General features: G+C 43.5%; 1 protein-coding gene across 1 annotated transcript; it reads right to left on the bottom strand.

Annotated features, from left to right (window-relative positions):
- Nucleotides 1-1,734: 1,734 nt before the first annotated feature.
- LOC125240282 (zinc finger protein 182-like) lies at nucleotides 1,735-19,742 on the bottom strand. The gene is made up of 5 exons (XM_048148148.1): nucleotides 19,450-19,742; nucleotides 8,128-8,322; nucleotides 6,379-6,626; nucleotides 4,881-5,023; nucleotides 1,735-3,233 (listed from the first exon to the last, which is right to left on the bottom strand). The coding sequence occupies exons 1-5, from the start codon at nucleotides 19,525-19,527 to the stop codon at nucleotides 2,083-2,085; spliced, it is 1,815 nt and encodes a 604-aa protein (XP_048004105.1). The 5' UTR covers nucleotides 19,528-19,742; the 3' UTR covers nucleotides 1,735-2,082.
- Nucleotides 19,743-24,531: the final 4,789 nt, after the last annotated feature.

The following is a 24,531-nucleotide window of genomic DNA, read 5'->3' as shown; positions in this document are numbered from 1 at the left end:
AACAGTAAATAGTGATAACTACAAACTACAGATTTCGTAAATGTTACTTTTATAAGACCAGAAATTAAAGTTATTTGATTAAATTCGTTTAATAGTTAACATTAAGTCTAAAAAACCGTATAAAAGTATTAACTACTTTGCAAATTTTGAGATTTCGTACTTTAGAAAAAAAACATACTCCAGAAAAAAAACTGTTTTTTTTTCACGGTTTTTTTTCATGTTTTTTTTCAAGCCAGAAAAAAAACCGTTTTTTTACAACCCTACTCCAGTAAAAATAAAAAAGGTAACAAGATTTAATAGTTATTAACCCTTCAATGAATAGTGATGTATATACAGAGACTCTGTATATACATCACTATTCATTGAAGGGTTAATAACTATTAAATCTTGTTACCTTTTTACAGAGTGTAACAAAAATGGTGGTGATCTGTTTAAGGGCGTATTCAGTATCGTATTCTGATCAGGAAAAAGTAGAAAAATTTTTTTTCGCGAAAAAAATTTTCATTTTTGTATGGGCCGGGCCGCGAGAATTGGCCGAACCGCCATACAAAGGTAAAAATTTTTTTCGCGAAAAAAAAATTTTCTTCTACTTTTTCCTGATGAGAATACGATACTGAATACGCCCTTAAAGGGATCACCACTATTTTTGTTACACCCTGTATACATCAATGCATTTTTTACTCTATTGACAGCATGTCAAAATTCAAATTTGAATAAATCTTTGTCAAGGTCATGCATTTAAGGGTTAATTAGTACCATAAATGGGGTTGGCTTTCAATCATGGGGAAACATTGATCACCAATTTTTTGAGAAATCTGGTGGATTTGTAAAAACAAGTTAAAAAAGATTTTTTTTCTTGCAACTATTAAGGGGTCATCCATATATTACGTGACAGCGTAAGGGGGAGGGGGGCGGTCATAATAAGTGTGACAATCCATGTGTGAAACAAAAATGAAGTGATGGATGGGTTAAAAAATCGAAATTTCGCGTGACGTAATATGTGGACGGCCCCTATCTGTAACCCCAGATTTAGCTAGTTATTTTAGACACAATTTCACCCACGTTTCAAAGGTTATTCAATGACTGGTCTTTTAAAAACAGGAATGTAAAACTCAATCGAAAACTTACATACATATTTACAAATTACAATATAGCAAACTATCAAACCTAGTTAATCACAATTTGTAAACTAGGTGGCGCTGTTAAAAATGTATAAAAAATAATTTTAGGGAATTCGGGCTAAAGTATATAAATAATTATTAAATTTATAGAATCACTCAAAAGAATGTTTGTAAAGTTGTTTTGCAGGTCGTTCATATAAAAATAAGAATTTGTTTTGAATCAATTTTGATCAAGAAAATCAAAATTCCAAATTTGGCTAACACACATATTACCTTTGATTATTGCCATAGTTAACTGAGCATTTCTCTTTTTTTCGCCACTTTTATGAAATGTGATATTTTTGAAAAAAATATGGTATTTCTACTCAGAATCACTAGCTTCTTCAATCCTAGTAGTTAAAAAAATTGTCCCATATGATTTTTCTTATTTTGTTACCGTTTTCCATACATGTTGTGTGGGGTAACCAAAGTGGAAAGTAACAAAAATGTATGGAAATTCTCGGACACTTTTTGTCTCCCAGTGAGATTGAAAGTACTCGTGATTCTGAGTACAATTGACCTAAAATTCCCTAAAAAAATCAAAATAAAAAAATGCCAAAAAAAAGAAATGCTGAACTTCAGTTGAGTATAATAATAGGTATTGTAGAACATCATGATTTAAAATGTCATAAAATTAATCAAGCAAAAATTGATAAGTATTGCATTTTAGTTGAAAAAGACAGCCTACTGTCTGCTTCTCTCTTTAGTTAACTGACTGAAAAGATAAAATAAAAAAAGTTGAGTGAAGCAAAAATCAATAAATTTTGACAGTGATTCCATAACCTAGGCTAAACCTGCATTTTGGGAACCATAAGAGTTAAGTGTGTGATAAAAAAATTCTATCTATATTCATCAAAATCGATTCTAAAGCGCCACTTAGCTTTAAACTAACCTAAGTATATATACTTAAAAGCACACATCACTATGACACTTGCATTTCCTCTTGGCACTCGTCTTTCTTCACACTTAAGTTCTGTATCAACTCGTTCTCACTAGGTTGCACTTCACTTACTGCACCGTGTTTAAACTCAATATGTTTATCCAGGCTAGATTTCTGAACACACTTGTACGGACAATGCGGACACTTTACAGATTTCTGCCTCGGCCGGTAAGGTTTCGTTTGACTCTTCAAATCAACTTTTTCACCGGCTTTCTCGTTCAAATGCCTCTGTTTATGTTTAGTTAAATTTGTCTTTTGTACACAGCGGTAACTACACTGATCGCACGAGAACGGCTTTTGATCTGTATGTAGATACATATGCTTCACTAAGTTTGGTTTCTGAACAGTCCTGTAATCACAGTACGGGCAAGCGAACGGTTTGTAACCGGTATGTGTTCTCTCGTGAACGACTAAGTTATTTTTCTGCGCGCATCTATATTCGCAGTATTGACATCGAAATGGTTTCTCTTTCATATGAACTAGAATATGTTTAGCCACATTGTTTTTCTGACCTGATTTATAATCACAGAACGTACATGAAAAAGGCTTTTCACCGGTGTGAGTTCTTTCATGAATTTTCAAAATGGCTGGCGATTGACATCTGTATGGACATTGAGAGCAAACGAATTTTCCAAGTTTTTCCATAGGATCATTGGCCTCTGTGCACGTTTTCGCATGTTGTTTCAAACCTCTCTTCGTTGAGAAAACATCATTACACTTATAACAAGAATATTCTCCTTTAATATTCATAGACAGCTCTTCGGTCATCTTATTTTGAGCGCTAGCATCATTTTCATTTTTCTCTGGAACGAAATCGTCCTGAAAATTTGAAAATGGAATCTTTCTGTTCGGTTTCTGATTTTCTTTCGGTTCTTCCATTTTCTTCGGGACATCTTGTGCTAACTTTTTAAATTCTTCTGCGTAGGGACTGGCGTTCTCGAATTGTCTATGGACGACTAGGTTCTCCGGGTTGTCTCTGACGTTGGTGACGTATTGTACGTAGTTCTGTGGTCTTTGGTAGAGGTCTAGGGAGTTGAGTGCGGGGACTGCTGTGATGTGATTGTTGTAGACGGCGTACATTTGGTCCTGGTGTATGGCTTGTTGAGGATGCTCTGTGTGGACGGGAATGTGACCTGAAAATTATGGTCTTAATTAATTATCAGGCAAATGCTTTGCAGGCAGACTTTGTCCTAAGCATGAACATTAATAGTACATTACATCAGAGGCCGGGAAAATGAGGATTCTCGCCGTTTTCACGCCGAGGCATGTATAGTGCTTTTCTCAAACATACAATGAAATAAAAAAAAATGCTCTAAAGGACAATATTTTATAAAAAAAAGTTACTTTGCAGGCCTAGGCCTAAAAAATAATATGAAATCCCTTTACAGTCCTCTCGAGTTGTTGCGCCCAAAAAGCGATACTTCCCAGCCCATTTTAAGGAACGTAAAGACAATATTTCATTGCATGTTTGAGAAATAGTACATTACATCAGAGGCCGGGAAAATGAGGATTTCCGGCCAAGTGAGTATATACGGCCGAGCGAGCGTGCGAGCGAGGCCGGATAGGGATACGAGGCCGGGAATCCGTTTTCACGCCGAGGCATGTATAGTGCTTTTCTCAAACATGCAATGAAATTAAAAAAAATGCTCTACAGGACAATATTTTATAAAAAAAAGTTACTTTGCAGGCCTAGGCCTAAAAAATAATATGAAATCCCTTTACAGTCCTCTCGAGTTGTTGCGCCCAAAAAGCGATACTTCCCAGCCCATTTTAAGGAACGTAAAGACCATATTTCATTGCATGTTTGAGAAAAAGTAATTTTGAGAATAATTGTTTCATTTCATTCTAATCTAAATCTAATCTAATCTAAATCATTATCATCATTATGTATTTACCTTCTTGGACACTCTATTGTTTATTCACCTTCACTCGTTTCGAATTTAGAGAAAGCATGGATTATCATAACCTAACCACCTAATTAAAATTTTGAAAAAACCCCTGACATAGTGGACCGATTTTCATGAAACATGGCTAAGAACACTCCCGACAAATTCAGATTTCAAACAAAAAAAAAATTAAATCTCAATCGGTTAATCCGTTCGGGAGCTACGATGCCACAGACAGACATACACGTCAAACTTATAATACCCCGTCGTGTTTGCTCTGAATGAATGTAAAAATGTAAAGCGTAGTGGCCGACTCCAAATAACGGGAATATTGGCATTTGCCACGGCTCATGGGAGCGCGGGGTCCGCTTTGACAACTAATCCCAAGATTTGGCGTAGGCACCAGTTTTACGAAAGCAACTGTCATCTGACCTTCCAACCCGAGGGGTAACTAGGCCTTATTGAAATTAGGCCGGATTCCTCACGATGTTTTCCTTCATCGTCGTCTGGGTATCCACAACACAAGCCTTATGGAGCTCACCGTGGGACTCAGTCAATAATAAATAAATAAATAAATAAATATTGGGGGACACCTTACACAGATCAACTTAGCCCCAAACTAAGCAAAGCTTGTACTATGGGTGCTAGGCGACGATATACATACTTAAATAGATAAATACATACTTATATACATAGAAAACATCCATGACTCAGGAACAAATATCTGTGCTCATCACACAAATAAATGCCCTTACCGGGATTCGAACCCGGGACCGCGGCGTAGCAGGCAGGGTCACTACCGACTGAGCCAGACCGGTCGTCAGTCAATCTGTGTAAGATTGTCCTATAATATTTATTGATTGTATTGTATAAAATGTTTCCAAATTGTCTTACCACTCATCCCATTTACATTGATCGCTTGGCTGATTTGGTTGACATTCTCATAGAAGTACTCTTCGTCCTGTTCCAACTTGATGTGGAAGGGCTGCGGGATCTGGTGGTGATGGTCCACCTGCCTAGGTTCTTCTAGCACCATCCTTGAAAAAAAAAAAATTGGTAAGTATTCACAAAGAGGATTATAGTTTTTTTTTATACTACGTCGGTGGCAAACAAGCATACGGCCCGCCTGATGTAAAGCGGTCACCGTAACGTATGGACGCCTGCAACTCAAACAGTGTCACATGCGCGTTGCCACCCCATTAGAAACTTGTACATTCCCTTTTGTTGGGTTAAGTACACAGCAAAAAGGAGTGTATAAGTTCTAAGGAGGGTTCCGGGTTACTATCGAAGTAAAATGTGTAATCACAGTGCATAGACTGCCATCTCTCGACACAGGCTTAAAACTTTCGAACCTCAGTTTTGACAATTTGGCCCATATTCTTAGCTTGATATGTGTTAAAATGTCAAATGAAATAAAAATATAATATGTGTTAAAATGTTAAATGTCAAATGAAATTTCTGATGAATACCAAAGACATATAACTCCGTATAGACAGATAAAGTCTAAGAAAAAAACGTACCTCAGTACCATACAGAAAAAGGTACGGTGGCCTAGATGGCATTACACCTTTGGGGTACGCTCAGCTAGGTGGCGCTAATATTAATATTTGACATTTTAAAACATATCAAGATAATATCAAGCTAAGAATATGGGCCAAATTGTCAAAAGTTTCAAGCCTGTGTCAAGAGATGGCAGTCTATGCTCTGTGATTACACATTTTACTTCGACAGTAACTCTCTATAATACTCGATCCTCTTTGCGCTCACGAAACGAAACGCTCGTTGATATCTATCTCTATCGCGCTTGCATATGCCACCGACGTGGTATAAAAAAACCGGCCAAGAGCGTGTCGGGCCACGCACAGTGTAGGGTTTCGTAGTTTTCCGTATTTTTCTCAAAAACTACTGAACCTATCACGTTCAAAACAATTTTCCTAGAAAGTCTTTATAAACTTCTACTTTTGTGATTTTTTTCATATTTTTTAAACATAAGGTTCAAAAGTTAGACGGGGGGGGACGCACTTTTTTTTCCTTTAGGAGCGATTATTTCCAAAAATATTAATATTATCACAAAACGATCTTAGTAAACCCTTATTCATTTTTAAATACCTATCCAACAATATATCACATATTGGGGTTGGAATGAAAAAAAATATCAGCCCCCACTTTACATGTAGGGGGAGTACCCTAATAAAACATTTTTTTCCATTTTTTATTTTTGCACTTTGTTGCCGTGATTGATATACATATTGGTACCAAATTTCAGCTTTCTAGTGCTAACGGTTACTGAGATTATCCGCGGACGGACGGACGGACGGACAGACATGGCGAAACTATAAGGGTTCCTAATTGACTACGGAACCCTAAAAAACTAGAAAATAGTACTTCTCACCTAGTCTCCATCATGGCATCCATTCTCCGTTCATCCATGTGGCTCATCAGCTCGTGTCCCAATTCCATATCCCTTCCCAAATTTTGAGGCAGCTCGAGCCTCAAATCCTGGTTGAGGCGGGATAGCTCTTGCTCATTCAGTTGAAGGTTTTGAGCCGCTTGCAGTTCCAACTCGTTTAGTCTGAGGTTCTGGTTGATGTCTTCGTTGCGCATTTGAGTTAGGTCGTTGAGGTTCTGCGCTAGGTCTAGCTGTAGACAAGACACGGAATTTGAGATAATAACCTAACCACAAAATTTAAATTTTGAAATAACCCCCGACCGCGACATAGTGGACCGATTTTCATGAAACATGGCTAAGAACACTCCCGACTAACTCAGCTTTCAGACAAAAAAAACTAAATCAAAATCGGTTCATCCGTTCGGGAGCTACGATGCCACAGACAGACACACACACAGACAGACAAACAGACAGACAGACAGACAGACAGACAGACGGACGGACGGACGGACGGACGGACGGACGGACGGACGGACGGACGGACGGACGGACGGACGGACGGACGGACAGACAGACAGACAGACAGACAGACAGACAGACAGACAGACAGACAGACAGACAGACAGACAGACAGACAGACAGACAGACAGACAGACAGACAGACAGACAGACAGACAGACAGACGGACAGACAGACAGACAGACAGACAGACAGACACGTCAAACTTATAACACCCCTTTTTGCGTCGGGGGTTAAAAAGTAAATAAGTATAATTATGTGACGTTATCCGGGTACCTTATTGTAGATGGCGCTTACGGCGTTATAAGCGATGTTCGTCTACAAATACGACCCCGCATGACGTAAGCGCCATTAACAATAAGGGTCCCCCATATCTAGCGTCTCGCGAGCGTCACGTCGGGCCAACTGTATGGGCAAAGCCTGACGCTGCGTCGACGTCGCGTCGACGCGGCGTCTTTTTCCATACAGTTGGCCCGACGCGACGCTCGCGAGACGCTAGATGTGGGGGGACCCTAAGGTCCCTTTACTAGAGCGTGTTGGGCCACCCTCAGTGTAGGGTTCCGTAGTTTCCCGTATTTTTCTCAAAAACTATTCAACCTATCAGGTTCAAAACAATTTTCCTAGAAAGTTTTTATAAAGTTCTACTTTTGTGATTTTTTTTCATATTTTTTAAACTTATGGTTCAAAAGTTAGAAGGGGGGGGGACACATTTTTTTGAACTTTTGGAGCGATTATTTCCGAAAATATTAACAATATCAAAAAAATTATTCTCGGATACCCCTATTTTTTTTTTATAACACGTTAGGATTGGAAGGAAAAAATCACTCCCCATTTTACTTATGGGGGGGAGGTACCCTAATAAATATTTTTTTTCCACTTTTTATTTTACCACTTTGTCCGCGTGATTGATATACATATTGGTACCAAATTTCAGCTTTCTAGCGCTAACGGTCACTGAGATTATCCGCGGACGGACGGACGGACAGACAAAAATGGCGAAACTAAAGGGTTCCTAGTTGACTACGGAACCCTAAAAAAGTCATATGTCACATATTAAGGGTCCCCCCACATCTAGCGTCTCGCGAGCGTCGCGTCGGGCCAACTGTATTGGCAAAGCCTGAGCCGTCGACGCGGCGTCTTTTTCCATACAGTTGGCCCGACGCGACGCTATCGAGACGCTAGATGTGGAGGGACCCTAAAAGGTCGATATCTACACTTTTACTACATGTATACCTCTAAATTCCTGGGCAGATGTGCAGGTATCTGGTTGAAATGGTTGGTCTTCAGCATGAGACTAGATATCTGTCTGGGAGACAGAGGCAGTTGGAAGTTGTGCGCTATGGTGGAGTTGATCGAGGTCTGTATTTGGTGCAGTTGCTCCATGGAGAGTGCGTGTTGATAATCTGGTTCCATGTGGGTTTTCTGAGCCTGGGAAAATGATACTTTTAATTACACTGTCGATAATTATGTTAGATGGGTTGCTTGCAAGCGTAGATTCAGTGAAAATTACCCCCTTTTCTCAATTAAATAAGGGTTTTTTTTTATTATTATAAATGGGCTTACTCTTGGCCACAGACTAGCCAAAGGCAAAGACGTGGCCTAAGATGGATTGAGCTCGCCCAGAAGATGCCTGTTCACTCTTGATTTGAAGGTTGCCGGGTTATATGGGTTATGTGAGTGAGTGTTATAAGGGTGTAAATTTGACTTTTGCTCGCAGCTTCGCTTGCTTAGAAAGAGACAAAAAGTTATCTATGTCACTCTCCATCCCTTCAACTCTTCTTCTTCTTTGCCTGTCCCTCTTCCCAGTTCATCTGGGGTCGGGTCTCCTTGTATTTCTGCGCCAAAGTGCTCTGTTCTGGCTTGTCTGCGTACTCAGGTTCTCACTCAGAATCTCTTTTTGCATGTCTGACCACCAGGTATCGGGTCGTCTTCCCCTTCCTCGGGATTGGTTGGGTATCTTTAGGGCTTTCTTAACAGAATGGTCCTCATCCCGTCTGAGGATATGGCCGTACCAGCGCAGCCGGCTTTCCTTCACCTTTTCAACTATCGGTGCTACCTTAAACGATCCTCGGATATGTTCGTTTCGGACCTTATCCAGTCTGGTAACTCCTCCCGCCCATCTCAGCATTTTCATTTCGCTGGTGTGGAGCTTTTGTTGGTGTACTTTCTTAAACGTCCAGCACTCTGCACCATATGTCATGGCTGGTCGAACCACCGTTTTGTAAACTTTTCCTTTTACTCTAACAGGCATTTTGTGATCGCAGAGGACACTAGATAGTGATCTCCATTTAAGCCATCCGATGTTGACACGGTGATCTACGTCTTTATCGACTTTTGCATCCGAAGTAAGCACCGAGCCTAGATACTTGAAACTGTTTACTTTGGGTAGTGCTTGATTGTCTATATAAATGTTGCATCCAGTTTCTTCTGTACCTCCAAAGTTACATTCTAAGTATTCGGTTTTACTCCGACTTATACGTAGCCCGTGACTTTCTATGCGTGTTGTCCACTGACAGAATATTTCCTGAAGGTCTGCTGCATTTTTCGATAGTAAGACGATATCATCCGCGTAAAGCATACATTCTGGTGTTGGCTTTTGTATGTCTCTGGTGATGTAGTCCATGCACATGTTAAACAGTACAGGGCTTAAAGCTGATCCTTGATGGACCCCTACTTCTACGCCGAATGCATCGCTAAGGCCGGCAGGGCTTTTTACATGTGTTTTGGTGTTTTTATACATATCTTGGACTATAGTTATGTAGTACTCTGGGATGTTTTGCTTTCTCATCGCCTGCCATACTAGCCTTCGAGGGACTCTATCGAAAGCTTTTTCTAAATCGATGAAAATGAGATATAAATTTTCTTTATTCAAACGGTGTTTTTCCATCACAATCCTGAGTGTTTGGATAGCATCGATCGTCGATTTTCCAGGCGTGAAGCCATACTGGTTTTCGGTTATGAGGATATGATCATATAAACGTGAGGCAATGACTCTTTCGAAGAGTTTTAACGTGTGTGACGTGAGCTTTACTCCTCTGTAATTGCCACACTGTGCAATATCGCCTTTTTGCTTATAAATAGGGCACAGTGTGCTATTACGCCAGCCTTCAGGGATTTTGCCATCTTTGATAATGCAATTGAACAGTTTAGTCAACCAGGGTAGTGCCGTTTGGTCCGTCTTCTTCCAGATGTCCGCTGGTATCTGATCCGGCCCCGTGGCTTTGTGATACTTCATTTTGGTTAATGCCTTCTTTACTTCTTCCACTGTTATGCAGTATATGGGTCCCTGGGTGGCAAGCTCATGTAGCATAAGTGCGTTAGGGTATTCCTCGTTCATTAGTTGTTCGTAATATTCCTTCCAACGGTTGTTGATATCCTTATTTGCTGTAAGGAGCCTGCCTTGGGTGTCCTTGATGTATTTGTTAGTTTTGATATCGAGCGTGGATCTGTAACGTTGTCGGGCAATTTTATAAATGGCATTCTCCGTTTCCGCCTGTTCTAGTTTATCATAGAAGTCTTCTCTAGATTTTGCTATGGATTGTGCTACAGCAGATCTTGCTATCTTCTTGTGGTTTTTATACTCAAGACGATCTTCTTCTAGACTTGACTTTTGCCACAGCTTGAATGCCTTTCTCTTTGCTTTTATTAAGTCTTTAACACTTTCGTTCCACCAAGAGGTCTCCTTATTCAGACGCAGGCCTCCGCGCGATATTCCTAGAGATGCTTTTGCATTCTTAAGGCAGATGTGTTGAAAGTCGTCCCACATTTGGCTGCCCGACTTGTTCTCCTCCATATCTTCTATCACATAGTTGGCCGCCCATTCAAGGAATTGTGATCCCTTGGGAGTATGTAACTCTTTCCATTTTATGCTCTCTGACCGGTCTATGTGCATTTTTATAGGCTTGGGTAGAGTCATCACTGCGACTAGGAGTCTATGTTGTGACGTAAGTGCATTACCTGGGATCACTTTGCAGTCCTTATAAAGTTTAAGGCTATTGCTACTGGTTACAATGAAGTCTATCTGTGTTTTATGGTTTGAGCATTTATAGGTGATAAGATGTTCAGCTTTCTCCATCCCTTCAACTATCTCCACTTACAAAATCACGTCAATTCGTCGAGTAATATTAGTATGGATATTATGGAGGTCATTTGTGTGATGGGCTTAATTTATTTCGACATAAATTAAACTAACACTTGCCACAAAAATTGGAGCTTATGAGGAAAACACACAAAACCACAATCTTTGCACAAAAAACTACAATGAATTTCCTTAACAAATTTAATAAACTATGCCAAATTGTTTCAACACTTTTTGAGCAATCAAGTAGTGAGATCTTGGAACAAGCTCCCAGAGGATGTGGTCTCAGCACAAAATGTGAATCAGTTTAAAAAAAGACTAGACAAGCACATCACATCTACAACTCGGCTATGATTACTGTCACAATGATCACTGGATACAGGCTATATCAGTTCTTTAACTGCCTGCCTGCTTATTAAATAATAATAATAATAATCTTATACTATTAAACGAGCAATTCTTGTATATTTATTTATTTATTTATTTATTTATTTATTTATTTATTTATATATACCGACGATCTCGGAAACCGCTCTAACGATTTCGCTGAAATTTGTTTTGTGGGGGTTTTCGGGGGTGAAAAATCGATCTAGCGTAGCCTTAGATCCCGGAAAACGCGAATTTTCGAGTTTTCATGAGTTTTTCTTTCGCATTTGTAAACGTAAAATATGGTCCTTAATTTCGCCGCGCGCGCATCGATTCCGCGTAGCTCAGTCGCACGAGGTCGGTCTAATGTACGCAGATAGATCGTAGGTGTCAGGGTTTCGAATCCCGGCCAGAAATTAAGTTTTTGTTTTTTGTCTTTTTTTTGTTTTTGTATTTATAAGAGTTTTTTTTTTATCTAAAGACGTGATATATTAAAATAGAACCGAGCGAAGCTCGGTCGCCCAGATATTAATAATAACGCTGTCAACTTCAAACGTGTTTTGCTAATCTCTCTAAAAAATTTTTGTATATTTTGTATTTACATGTTGATTTTTGAGTTACTTTTTGTGGAAACCAGAACCCAAGTCAGTTCTATTTCACGATAAAAATGATCGACATGTACGACAAGACAAATATCACGGAATGATTACGAGAAGTAAAGCACGCGGACAATCAGCGGTTCTACAAAGCGCACGCCCACCACCCTCGCCCGCCTCGTCCGTCTCCTCGCAACCGCCGTCGAGCGACGAGTTCGCCACCGCCGCGGCTGACACCAGCGAGTCGAGCGACGAGAGCGGGCCGCCGCCACCGCCGCCACGACCACCTGCGCGACGAGGGCGGCCACCGCTGCCGGCACGCTTGGGGCCTGCGGGACATCCTGCCCCGCCCACGGCTCCCGCTGCCGGTGGTGTAGTGCGCCGCATGAGATGGTCTCAGTTGATGAACGAGAACGTCATGCGAGCGTACTATGGGGCTACAGAGGGGGGAACTAGGCTGTCAGCGTATCGTCCAAGAATGCTGCTTCTGTTTCAGACGCTTGAACCCACCACCACCGTATCGGAGCAGCGACTATCGGATCAGGTGCGCGTCATTCAGCGGTCAAGGCGGTTGGATGACGCCACACTTGATCGGCTTCGCCAGGAGGCTCTCGCTGCTCGCGCGGACCCCGCCTCGGGGCGGAATTTGCCCGCCATGTCGCCGGACCCGGTGCCCGAACCCGACCTGGCACCGGATGCGCCGCGGGTTGATTCCGGTAACGACGGCGGGGACTTCGCGAGTCAGAGCGTGAGTGAGCCTGCTAATGAGCAACTGAGGAGGTCTTTGGAAGAGGCGATTACGCAGTATCGCTCCACAAACAATCCTAGGCCACGATTACCACGTCTGCCTATGAATAGACGCAATCTAGCGTTAATGGGAGCCTTAAACGCTTTACTAGAGCCATTTATACGGACTAGATAGATAGAGACCTTTTTTGTCTAAAGTCTTGGAAAAGGCTGTTTATGAGCAGTTCTACAAATATATAGAAGACAATAATATTCTACCTGACGTGCAATCAGGGTTCCGCAAGGGAATGGGAACGGTTACAGCTCTAATGGATGTAGTAGATAACATCATTTCAGAGCAAGACAATGGCAAGGGTACCTGTCTAGTGTTATTAGATTTTTCTCGCGCCTTTGATTGTATAGATACTGCCTTGCTAATCGCTAAATTGCGTTTCTATGGAGTAGGTTCGAGATCACTGGCGTGGTTTAGTGATTATCTGAATGGACGCACGCAATCCGTTAAATTAACTAAGTACGATGGTACAGTAATGATATCTGACTCTAGAAACCTAACCCGAGGAGTGCCTCAAGGCTCTATACTCGGCCCTTTACTGTATATTATATACGCTGCTGATATCACCAAAAGCATCAAAAACTGCAATTATCACCTATACGCAGATGACGTTCAACTATATTATGCAGCCCGTCCAAGTCAGTTCGATGAGGCACTACAAAAAATAAGTACAGACCTGGAAAATATCTCCACTTGGGCAGATAATAACGGATTACTGTTGAACCCACTTAAATCAAAGTTTATGATACTCGGATCCAAAGTACAACTCTCTAGGATTTTATGTAATGAACCTAAAATTTTTATAAGGGGTTCACTGATCGAACGCGTAGACGAGGCTAGAAACTTGGGATTAGTCATTGACAACCAGCTGAGGTTTGAGAAGCATATAGGAGAATTAGTGAAGTCGTGTTTTTTTCGTCTTAAGGTCTTATACCAAGTACGATACCTCTTAAATGAGGAAATTCGTAAGTTGTTGTGCGAATCGCTGGTACTCTCTAAGTTAAATTATGCAGACATTGTGTACGGGCCACGACTATTGGAAAAAACTCGTCGTCTTATCCAAAGAGTCCAAAATGCCTGTTTCCGTTTTTGTAGCTCAATACCACCGAGAACACACATTACACCATACCTTAACAAAGCATCCATATTAAACATGTCCTCACGGAGGCACTTACATCTAGCTAGTCTCTTATTTGGCGTTTTGAATGACAAAAAGCCCCATTACTTATTCTCTAAAATACGCATATCCTCTTTCCATGAACGACATGGTACACGGTCTACCAGGCGATGTCTCCTAGAAGCTCACCCTCACAAAACTGTTGCTTTTACAGGCTGTTTCCGGTATCTCGCAACCAGGTGCTGGAACAATATCCCGCCCCCGATTCGTAAAATTAAAACTAAATTTACTTTTAAACGTCATTTTAAAAAATATCTTTTAGAAAAACAAAGTTTGGGTATCCCTTATGGCTACCTGGTTGCAGATTACCGGATTTAGCTTCAGGTTTAGCTCTAGCTGTAGCAATTATTTTACTATCTATCGATCTAACAGATCAAACACACATTTCTTTTCATCATAGCATTCATCTCACTCGTTTCATAGGCAATTATTTATAGATATTTTAGGTATATAATTTCATCTCTTTACAATATTTCTTATTCAATCAATTATGTGTTATCGTGATCTGATCCGGTTCCGGCAGAATATCAGTGCTGCTGCCTCAGGGCGTAGCGTAATACTGAGCCGTGACCCTTTTGTCTTGTTGCGACGCGCACAGTATCATAGTGCGCTATTGTAAAAATCTGTGTAATTTCCTGTTTTCCAATTTGCTTATTATGTATTCTAATTCTTTTTTGTAACTTATTTCTTTTGTGCCTGTGTGGTGACGGGTTAAGAATTTCACCTCCCCCTTTCTTCCCGTGGGTGTCGTAGAAGGCGACTATGGGATATGGGTTAAATTGTGGTGTGGGCGAGAGGCTGGCAACCTGTCACTGCAATGCCACAGTTTCGTTTTCTTTTAACCCCTTATTTGCCAAGAGTGGCCCTGAAGCTTTAGTAGTTTCATGTGCTCTGCCTACCCCTTTATGGGATACAGGCGTGATTGTATGTATGTATGTATGTATTTCTTTTGTGTATTCTGTGTGTATTGTGACAAACAAATAAACGTATATCTATCTATCTATCTATCTACTAGTAAAGATCTAGATGATACACACTCGATCATGTACTGCGGAGCCATCGCGGCGTGCCGTGTTGCTCGAGTCAAGTTTCCGGACGCTGACCGTGCAACTAGGACCGTCGGAGGTGTCCCTGCATGGCAAGTACGGATCGAGCGTCGTATCAACTCGTTTAGGACTCTCATTGCAAAGCTGATCTGCTTCAGAGGGGGTAATAATCGCCCTCGAGTAATGCGTTTTGTGAACCAGGCATTCGCGGGGACGGACATCAGGCCCCGCGACTATTTGGCCAATGTCACAGAGCGCATCGACTTCCTGAAGCAGAAAGTCTATGCATGGGCAAGCCGTATTCGCCGCTACAGAAAGCGTGTGGACCGATTCCAGCAGAATCGTCTTTTTCAAAGCGACCAAAGGAAAGTATACCGAAGGTGGGAGGAAACCGACCCTCGTGTGTCTGACGTGCGGCTGCCGGATGCTACTGCCATGTCTGATTTCTGGCGTAGCATCTGGTCGGTGCCCGTCGAACACACGGAGAGTGAGTGGATGACCGTTGTCGAACGCGAGTGCGAGAACATCGAACCTATGGGGGCTATCACCATCAGCCCCGACGACGTAAGTTGTGCTACCCGTACGGCCCAGAACTGGAAAAGTCCTGGACCGGACGGATTGCACAACTTCTGGCTAAAATGGTTTCGATGCTCGCACTCGCGTTTGGCAACGCAATTTCAACAAGCCCTCGATCTTGGTTCTCTCCCACCTTCCCTAACAACTGGTGTTACTTTCCTGCTCTATAAGTCCGGTAGTACCACGGAAGCAAAAAACTACAGACCCATTACGTGCTTGCCTACACTTTACAAGCTCCTTACATCCATTTTGAGAGCAAAAATTAACGCGCATATTGTCGCTAACAACATTCTGGCTCCCGCTCAAAATGGATGTAGGGTTGGGTCCCGTGGTACTAAAGAGCTCCTCCTCATAGACATGACCATCTGCCAACAAGTTCGGCGGAACAGGGGGGCCATCTCGGCCGCTTGGATTGACTATAAGAAGGCCTATGATTCGGTGCCTCATTCATGGCTGAGAAGGGTATTGGAGCTGTATAAACTTGATGCAGCTTTAATATCCTTCCTGGCTGCATGTATGAGGCAGTGGACCACAGTCCTTCGTCAACCAGGAGGCAGGGATGGCCCCCTGGCCCGCAGGACTTCATAAGGATTGAGCGAGGAATATTCCAGGGTGACAGTTTGAGTCCATTATGGTTCTGCCTAGCTCTGAATCCCCTCAGCACGCTGCTGAAGGATTCTGGGCTAGGTTGCCGGCTTCGGAGAGAGGGTGAAGTCATCTCTCACCTTCTGTACATGGACGATCTCAAACTATTTGCACCGAACACCCAAGACCTGATGGTGCTATTGAAAACCACAGAAGTTTTCAGTACCGCCATCAGAATGGAGTTTGGTGTCGATAAGTGTGCGGTCATGCATGTACAGCGGGGGGAGGTTGTAAATTCAGAACATTTTCAACTTTCTGAGACGATGTCGTTCAGATCTATCTCTGAATCAGAAACCTATAAGTACCTTGGTATGTCACAGTCGTTGGGTATTGAGGATGTTGACATTAGACGGTCGGTGAAGGAGCGCTTTTTCAGTCGGCTCACAAAAGTCCTTAACAGTCTTTTGTCAGGAGGCAACAAAGTGCGCGCCTTTAACGCCTGGCTAATGCCTCTACTCACATACTCCTTTGGCATACTACGGTGGACCCAGACTGAGCTGGACGCCCTGGATCGGAGGGTCCGTTCACTGCTTACCACACATCGTATGTTACACCCGCGCTCGTCTGTTATGAGATTGTACATCCCACGGAAGTGCGGAGGTCGAGGCTTCCTAAACGCCAAAGATCTCCACAACCGTGAGGTGTACAATCTCAGGAATTACTTCCTTAACAACGAGTGTGGGATGCATCGTGATGTGGTGGCAGTTGACGGAAACCTCACGCCGCTCTCCTTGGCGAAAGAGAACTGGCGCAAACCTGTGGTACTAAGTACTGCGGACCGCAAGGCGGTATGGGAGAGCAAGCAGCTACACGGGCGGTTCTACAAGGCCCTCACGGGACCCGATGTAGACCTGCTCGCATCGGTGAACTGGTTACGATTCGGGGACCTCTTCGGAGAAACCGAGGGTTTTGCCTGTGCAATTGCGGACGAAGTTATGATGACGAACAACTACCGGAAATATATCCTGAAGGACGGTACGGTCGACATTTGTCGGGCATGCCGCCGTCCCGGAGAGTCACTCAGGCATATCATTTCCGGTTGTTCTCATCTTGCTAACGGCGAGTACTTGCACAGACATAATCTCGTAGCCAGGATTATTCACCAGCAACTTGCTCTTCAATACGGCCTTGTGGACCGCGAAGTACCGTACTACAAGTACTTACCTGCGCCAGTTCTTGAAAATGGTCGTGCCACGCTCTATTGGGATCGATCTATTATCACTGACAGGACTATTGTAGCCAATAAGCCTGACATTGTGATAATAGATCGACTGCAACGCCGGGCAGTGCTCGTTGACATCACCATCCCCCATGATGAGAATCTCGTGAAAGCCGAGAAGGACAAGTCCAGTAAGTACCTAGACTTGGCTCACGAGATAACCGCCATGTGGGATGTTGATTCAACGATCATTGTTCGATAGTCGTTTCAGCGAACGGTCTCATAGCGAAGAGTCTCGACCAACATCTTAAGAGACTCTCGCTAGGTGGCTGGATCAAGGGCCAGATGCAGAAGGCGGTGATCTTGGACACGGCGCGGATAGTCCGACGGTTCCTCTCTCTGCAGCCCTAACCACCGGCAGCTTGGGCCCTGCCCCGCTGCTGGCGGCACCCTAGGTTAGGTTTTTTATAATGTGTTTATATGTTTTTTTATATTGTTTTGTATGTGTTTTTGTATTTTACTTTTATATCCATATTATAAACAGCCTAGCCTAAGATAGAAAATAAATACTGGGAATAATAATAATAATTAGAGATGGGCCGAATATTCGGTAAATATTCAGTATTCGGCATATTCGGCAAGTTTTTCAATGTTCGTATTCGGCCGAATAGTTCGGTTATATTGCCGAATATTTACCGAATAAACAAAGTAAATAAATAGCGTAAATTGTTTCGTAATTCTTGGGATAATGACATCCTATTTCAGGATTCTAAGGACCAAAGGGGGTTAAAAATGCGTTAAATATAAGTACCTACAATAAATATGTAAACAAGTAAAAATAACGTAGCTTAAGAAACAAAAATCTAAATTTTCTTATGCACTAAATTATAGGAACATTAAGAGCCTTAGTTAGTACTCATTACCAATCATTGAAAAGTTTTTAACTCTTAAGCCAGGATTTAAAATATAGTGGAACCGAATATTCGGCCGAATGTTCGGTTCGGTACCAGCTGAACCGAATGTTCGGCCGAATATTCGTATTCGGCAAAGTCCGTATTCGGCCCATCTCTAGTTTCAATTATGATGACAATCACAACTAAATGATAATTGTACATGCAAATAGCAAAAGAAACTTAAAACAGGGTGTTAAAAGTTTGACGTGTCTATCTATATGTTTGTCTATCTGTGTGTCTGTCTTCCTGTCTGTGTGTGTCTCTCTGTGGCATTGTAGCTCCCGAATGGATGAACCGATTTAGGTTTTTTTTTGTTTGATAGCTGAGTTAGTCGGAAGTATTCATAGCCATGTTTCATGAAATTCAGTCCACTATATCGGGTTTTTTTTTTTCAACATTTTAATTTTGTGGTTAGGTTATCTCTCAGGATATTAACAATTTAAAATTTTTTTATAGATCTTTTCAAATTTTTAATTATTTTGAGAATTACCTTTTATAGATATAAATGGAAACTGGTTTTTGCTCCTAATTTTTACAAAAATAAAATCTAAAACCATTGTTAGTGCATAGTTATGGGTAATATATCAAATTATGCAACATATTTTACATAATGGAAACATTCAGAGAGTAATATGGAGACTATTTTGGTATATAAAGACAGTAATCCTTTTTTTTCTGAGAATATTGTTAAACATTTTGTATTAATAGATTTTTTTTTAATTTCTGTTGACATGTAAAAGTGCCCCCGTGGCCTATTTGCTGAATAAATGATTTTGTATTTTGTATTTGTATTTGTATTTGTACGACACAATTTTAGTTCCTCATATATAATAACTTAACAAGTGGGATAATAAAATAAAATGACCATTTCTGGTAGAAAATGGTCAGGAAAACAGCTTAGTTTTATATTTAAAATTTATGTACTGCTACTTAGTACATCATTTTTATTTTTTGTCACATTTCTGAAATATTGTACCTATGAAGAATAGCCATTTAATGACCAACAAGGACATAAATTACAATATGATGTTAGACAAAGATACAAATCCCAAAACCCAGGAAAGCTTAAGAATGAAAAAAACTAAACAAAAACCGTTGGATCAACCTAAAGCGTTACATTAAATTTGTTGCATACTTTAAATTTCCAATTATATACTTACATTCTCCATGTATAGTTTGTAGTGTTGTTGCAATTCATCGTCGATTATTGCTTGATCCTCCCGTTTTACGAAATCCATGCCTTGTTGAAGAGAAAACAAAGAGAACTGCGATAAAAAACTGTTTTTTCGTAACGAACAAAACCTAACCTCTCCAGCATTTATTCAAGTTCAAGCGTTTACAAATTCTTTGTGTACTAGAGAGGAATGAAGAAATTACATAAAATTTAAATACGTTATTAGGAGTGTTTGATAGAAAACAGTGATTTTATAATTTCATTGTTGAATAAAAAATTACCGAGTGAAAGAAAGGAAGCAGCACATAGACAATATAGAATTTGCATCAACGAACATCTGTCGGGCTTGGCTATTTAGGGCTGCCAGACCGTTATTCAGAATTTTCTGTGATCTGTCAGAAATTTTACTACTCATTTTGTACACATAGTAAATAAGCATTTTTTTCAGTACATATGGTGTTTTTTAAGGGGATATTATTAAGCGCACAGCAAAAAAATAATCGCCTATCAATTTATCGTCATCAATAATATACTTCTGTACATCAAATTAATTACTTCACTGCAAATAAACTAAATGATTAACAAAACTAGTAATGCAGATTATTCCAAAATACACATCAGCACGACATTACTTTTTTCCTCTAATGCAAGACAATTAAATTCCTTTAGGAACAAAAATACAACAATCTTATCAAAAATACTAATTGCGCAGCAATTTACCCGTCTTCATAGCAAATTATTCAATTCGAAGAGCATACATCCTTTTTTCTTATTTTTTAAGTATTCACGTTCAGCTAATTTAATAATTATTATAGCTACAATATCTTAATTCATTGCATTATTTCTAAGGAACAGAACTGTCACCGTCACGAAAACAAACTTTTGCTAGAAAATTGGGTTAGGTTAGGTTAGAACTGCGACCCTCACGGAAACAAACTTTTGTGAGAAAAGTGGGTTAGGTTAGGTTAGAACTGTGCCCCCCCCCCCCTCCCGAGGGTGCCCACCTTGCCGTGGTGGGGGGGCTTAGTAACCGTGGACTGGTCACCCACGGCGAAGCTTAAGAGGTACCCAGGGCCGGCTTGTTGCTGGGCGAGCTGGCCCGAGGAGGATGCTCCAAATGGGCTTGTAAAGCCCACTTGAGACGCATTTGGGAGGACTGCCGTGGGAGGGAAGATCCGGCAGTATGGGATGCCGCTCTGTGCCCTCCCACGGTAGCCGAGGTGGGATCGCAGGAGGAGAGGCGTGATGGTATAGCGGTGCGCCACTCTCCCTACCCCCTGCGACCTTGGCGGGGCCGCTCCGCTGTAGCGGCATTGGTGGGGCCGCAAGGGAAGAGGAGTGCCGGTATTACGGTGCGCCGTTCTCCCTATCCTTTGCGGCCGACTAGGTTAGCGGTGGAACCAAAGACCATGTCCACCGCCGGGCGCCGGAACTCTTCTGGCGCCCATGGAACCTGCGGGTGATGGATCGGGAGTCCCATCACCCACCTAAACGAGGTTCCGAGCTGGAAGGCCCTCCCGCGTTCCGAGGGCCTTCAGCGGAGTAAGCTGCCTAAGCAGTCTTCGAGAAGGGCCCGCAAGGGCAACGCTGACGGGGTATCGGAGGCCTGCAACCGAGTGCCCGAAACCCCGTCCAAAGAGCGAGCGGCGGAACGCCCCAGGGGGTTTAGTCCGTGCGAGTCGGACATACCCACTGGCTTCTCCCGGGCCAGTGGGATCCATAACGGATTCCCCTGGGTCAAAAAAAAAAAAAAAAGGTTAGAACTGTGCCCAAGGAGGCGGCCATCGTTGAGTCTTGGGGGCAAAGTAATGGTTCAGTGGACGTTAGGGTTGAGCATGAGGTGGAACAACTCGGAGCTGCGCTGATTCGCATCTGCGACGCAGCGATGCCTAGAGCAAAACTTCTTTCGACGAAACGACGGGTGTACTAGTGGATACCAGAACTCATTGCTAGAATTCACTGCCAGAATCAATTGCGAAACGCTTGCGTGGCTGCGCGCCGTCAATACACAAGAAGTAGAAGAAGGCGCATCCGAGTTCAAGAAGAGGAAGATGCTTTTTACGAATTGTACAGGGCCGCTCGTAAAACGCTGCATAATGCTATCGCGCAGGCCAAAGAGGCCAGGGAAGCGCTCAACAGGGATCCATGGGGCAGATCGTATCGGAGCGTAAGGCAAAAGCTCCGGCCCTGCCCCCCCCCCCACTGACCAGCAGTCTCGAGCCAGATCTTTTGGAACGAGTTGTCAGTGCTCTTTTCCTAGAAAGGGGCGGCTTTGTGCCACCAGCTATGGCATCTGGTTGTGCCATACCACCAGACGTGGTTAGAGAGGTACCGCCAGTCACGGAGGTCGAACTGAGTGTTGCTGTCTTGAAACTCCGTTCCAAAAGACAGCACCCGAGCCAGACGGCATACCTGGGCGAGCCCTGGTAGTCGCGCTCAGCGAGATGGAGGAAAGAGTCAGAAACCTTTTCACTGCGTGCCTAACCCAGGGGCGTTTTCCCGATAGGTGGAAAACAGGCAAGTTGGTGCTCCTTCGGAAGAACGGGCGCCCACCTGATCAGCCGTCAGCATATCGCCCCATAGTGCTGCTTGACGAGACGAGCAAGGTCTTCGAAAGTATAGTCGCCGCCCGTCTCGTTAAGAGCATGCAGCCGGGTCTGAGCGATTGCCAATATGGCTTCCGTCCTATACTGCAGTGATACGGCCTATTCTTGCATACGGCGCTGTGGTTTGGTGGCCTAGAACCAAACTCACCACAGCGAGGAATAAACTGCAGCGTTTCCAAAGGTTAGCAAGCATTGCTACCACGGGCTGCATGCGAACTACACCCTCAGAGGCCCTGGAGGTCCTTTTAGGACTACCGCCCCTGGACCTATTCATACAGCAAGAGGCGGCCTCCGCGGCGGTGAGGCTTAAATCACTCAACCTCTGGGGTGCATCGAACGGGGCTCACACCATGATCCTTAGGAACGCCATTGACTACCAACCACTAATGATGGCTCCTAATGACAGGGTACCCAAAGTATACGTCTTCAACAGAAAATACAACATACAACTTGTTGAGGAGGAAAACGATTGGTCGAGAATACACGAACTACGCATATACACCGACGGTTCTAAAACCAAGACAGGGTCGGGTGCGGGCGTGTATTCTCCCGAAATAAACACGCATATCTCAACAGCCTTAGGCGAATATAGCTCCATCTACCAATGTGAATGCTTCGCCATTATACAGGCTGCCAACGCAGTGGCTAAGCGACGTATCACAAACCAAGAGATACGCATCGTGTCTGACAGCGCTGCAGTACTGCGAGCCCTAGATAGTAAGACCATTCAGTCCGGGCTCATACTAGAGTGCCACCGAGCATTGGAGGTGATAGGGTCAAACAACCTAGTCACGCTACAATGGATAAAGGGGCACAGCGGCTCTCTAGGGAACGACGCAGCAGACGAGCTGGCCAGAAAAGGTTCGGACCGGAAAGCGACTGGGCCAATCCCGATGCTTCCCTTACCGTTTGGTCAACTCAGGTCATGGATGCGTCAAAAAACCAGAACACAACACGCTGAACAATGGGCAAACACCAGTACCTGTAGACATTCCCGGGAAGTAGTGCCACACCCGGATACGCGCTTAACAAAGCGCCTACTAACTCTGAATAGAGCATCGCTACGAATAATCGTAGGCAACATTACTGGACACTGCCCACTTAACAAACATTTACATGTTATAGGTAAGACCGACAGCCCTCTATGTCGAGGATGCCTGTCGGCCGAAGAAACGGTCGCCCACGTCATCCTGGAATGCGAGGGAGTGAACACACAACGGGCTCAAATCCTCAAAACGACGAGGTCACTCCGAGAAGCCTGTGGAGACACCAGGAGGATCCTGCGCTTCTGGGCGGAGTTAGGCTGGCTAGACCCCTAGCTGGCAAATACAGCACGCACAATGGCCTCTATCTTTGAGGCTAAGTGCGGAAACCGGAGCCCATAACCATAACCATAACCATAACCATGGCTTCCGTCCGCAGCGTTCGACACTAGACGCAATTGCCCACGTAAGGGACTTCGCAGAAGAGGAGATCTCCCAGGGTGGGACTGTGATGCCTGTGTCACTAGACATTTCGAATGCATTCAATACCTTACCCTGGGAGACAATAAAGGCGGCACTCAAATATCACAATGTGCCCAATCATCTACAAAACACAGTGGCGGAATACTTTGCCGGGCGGCTTGTGGTATTCCCAACTAAAGATGGCTGGGGAAGACGGAAAATGGCGTGCGGTGTTCCACAGGGCTCGGTGTTGGGGCCGCTCCTGTGGAACATTGGATACGATTGGGTCTTACGCGGGGCCACTCTGCGGGGGGTCAGCATCTCCTGCTATGCTGATGACACTCTCGTGTCGGCCCGTGGCAGAACCTACAGGGAGGCCGCCTATGTAGCCACAGCTGGGGTAGCACACGTAGTGCATAGGATTCGGGCGCTAGGTCTGGAAGTCGCACTGCACAAATCCGAGGTTCCGGTCTTCCACGGGCCTCGAAATAAACCTCCGGAGGGAGCCCAAATTACAGTGGGGGAACTTCCATAGCCATCGGGTCGACGATGAAGTACCTGGGACTCGTTCTCGACGGTAGGTTCGAGGAACACTTCAAGCGTCTGGCCCCAAAATTGCTGGCTGCTGCCGGCGCGCTTGGGCGTATTCTCCCAAATCTGGACGGGCCAGGAGGAGCATGTAGACGACTCTATATGAGCGTGGTACGTTCAATGGCCCTCTACGGGGCGCCAATATGGGCGGACACCCTGAGATCTAAAAGTGAGGCCCTTCTGCGTCGTCCTCAACGAGCTATAGTTCTCAGGGTGGCTCGAGCGTACCGCGACAATTCGTACGCGGCAGCTAGCCTACTAGCCGGAAGCCCGCCGTGGGACCTTGAAGCCAAGGTTCAAACCGCGGTCTATTGGCGGGTGACGGCAGCAAGGAGGGAAGAGAACTGGCCTGCCCCTCAAGAAATCCAAAAGTGGAGAGAAGAAGCACGAGAAGTGCTCTTCGAGCGTTTGGAGATCCCGGGAGCT

This window comes from Leguminivora glycinivorella, chromosome 27 (genome assembly GCF_023078275.1).
Source record: "Leguminivora glycinivorella isolate SPB_JAAS2020 chromosome 27, LegGlyc_1.1, whole genome shotgun sequence".
NCBI lineage: Eukaryota > Metazoa > Arthropoda > Insecta > Lepidoptera > Tortricidae > Leguminivora > Leguminivora glycinivorella.
The sequence above is the reverse complement of the archived record's forward strand: the minus strand, read 5'-3'. Positions and strand labels throughout refer to the sequence as shown.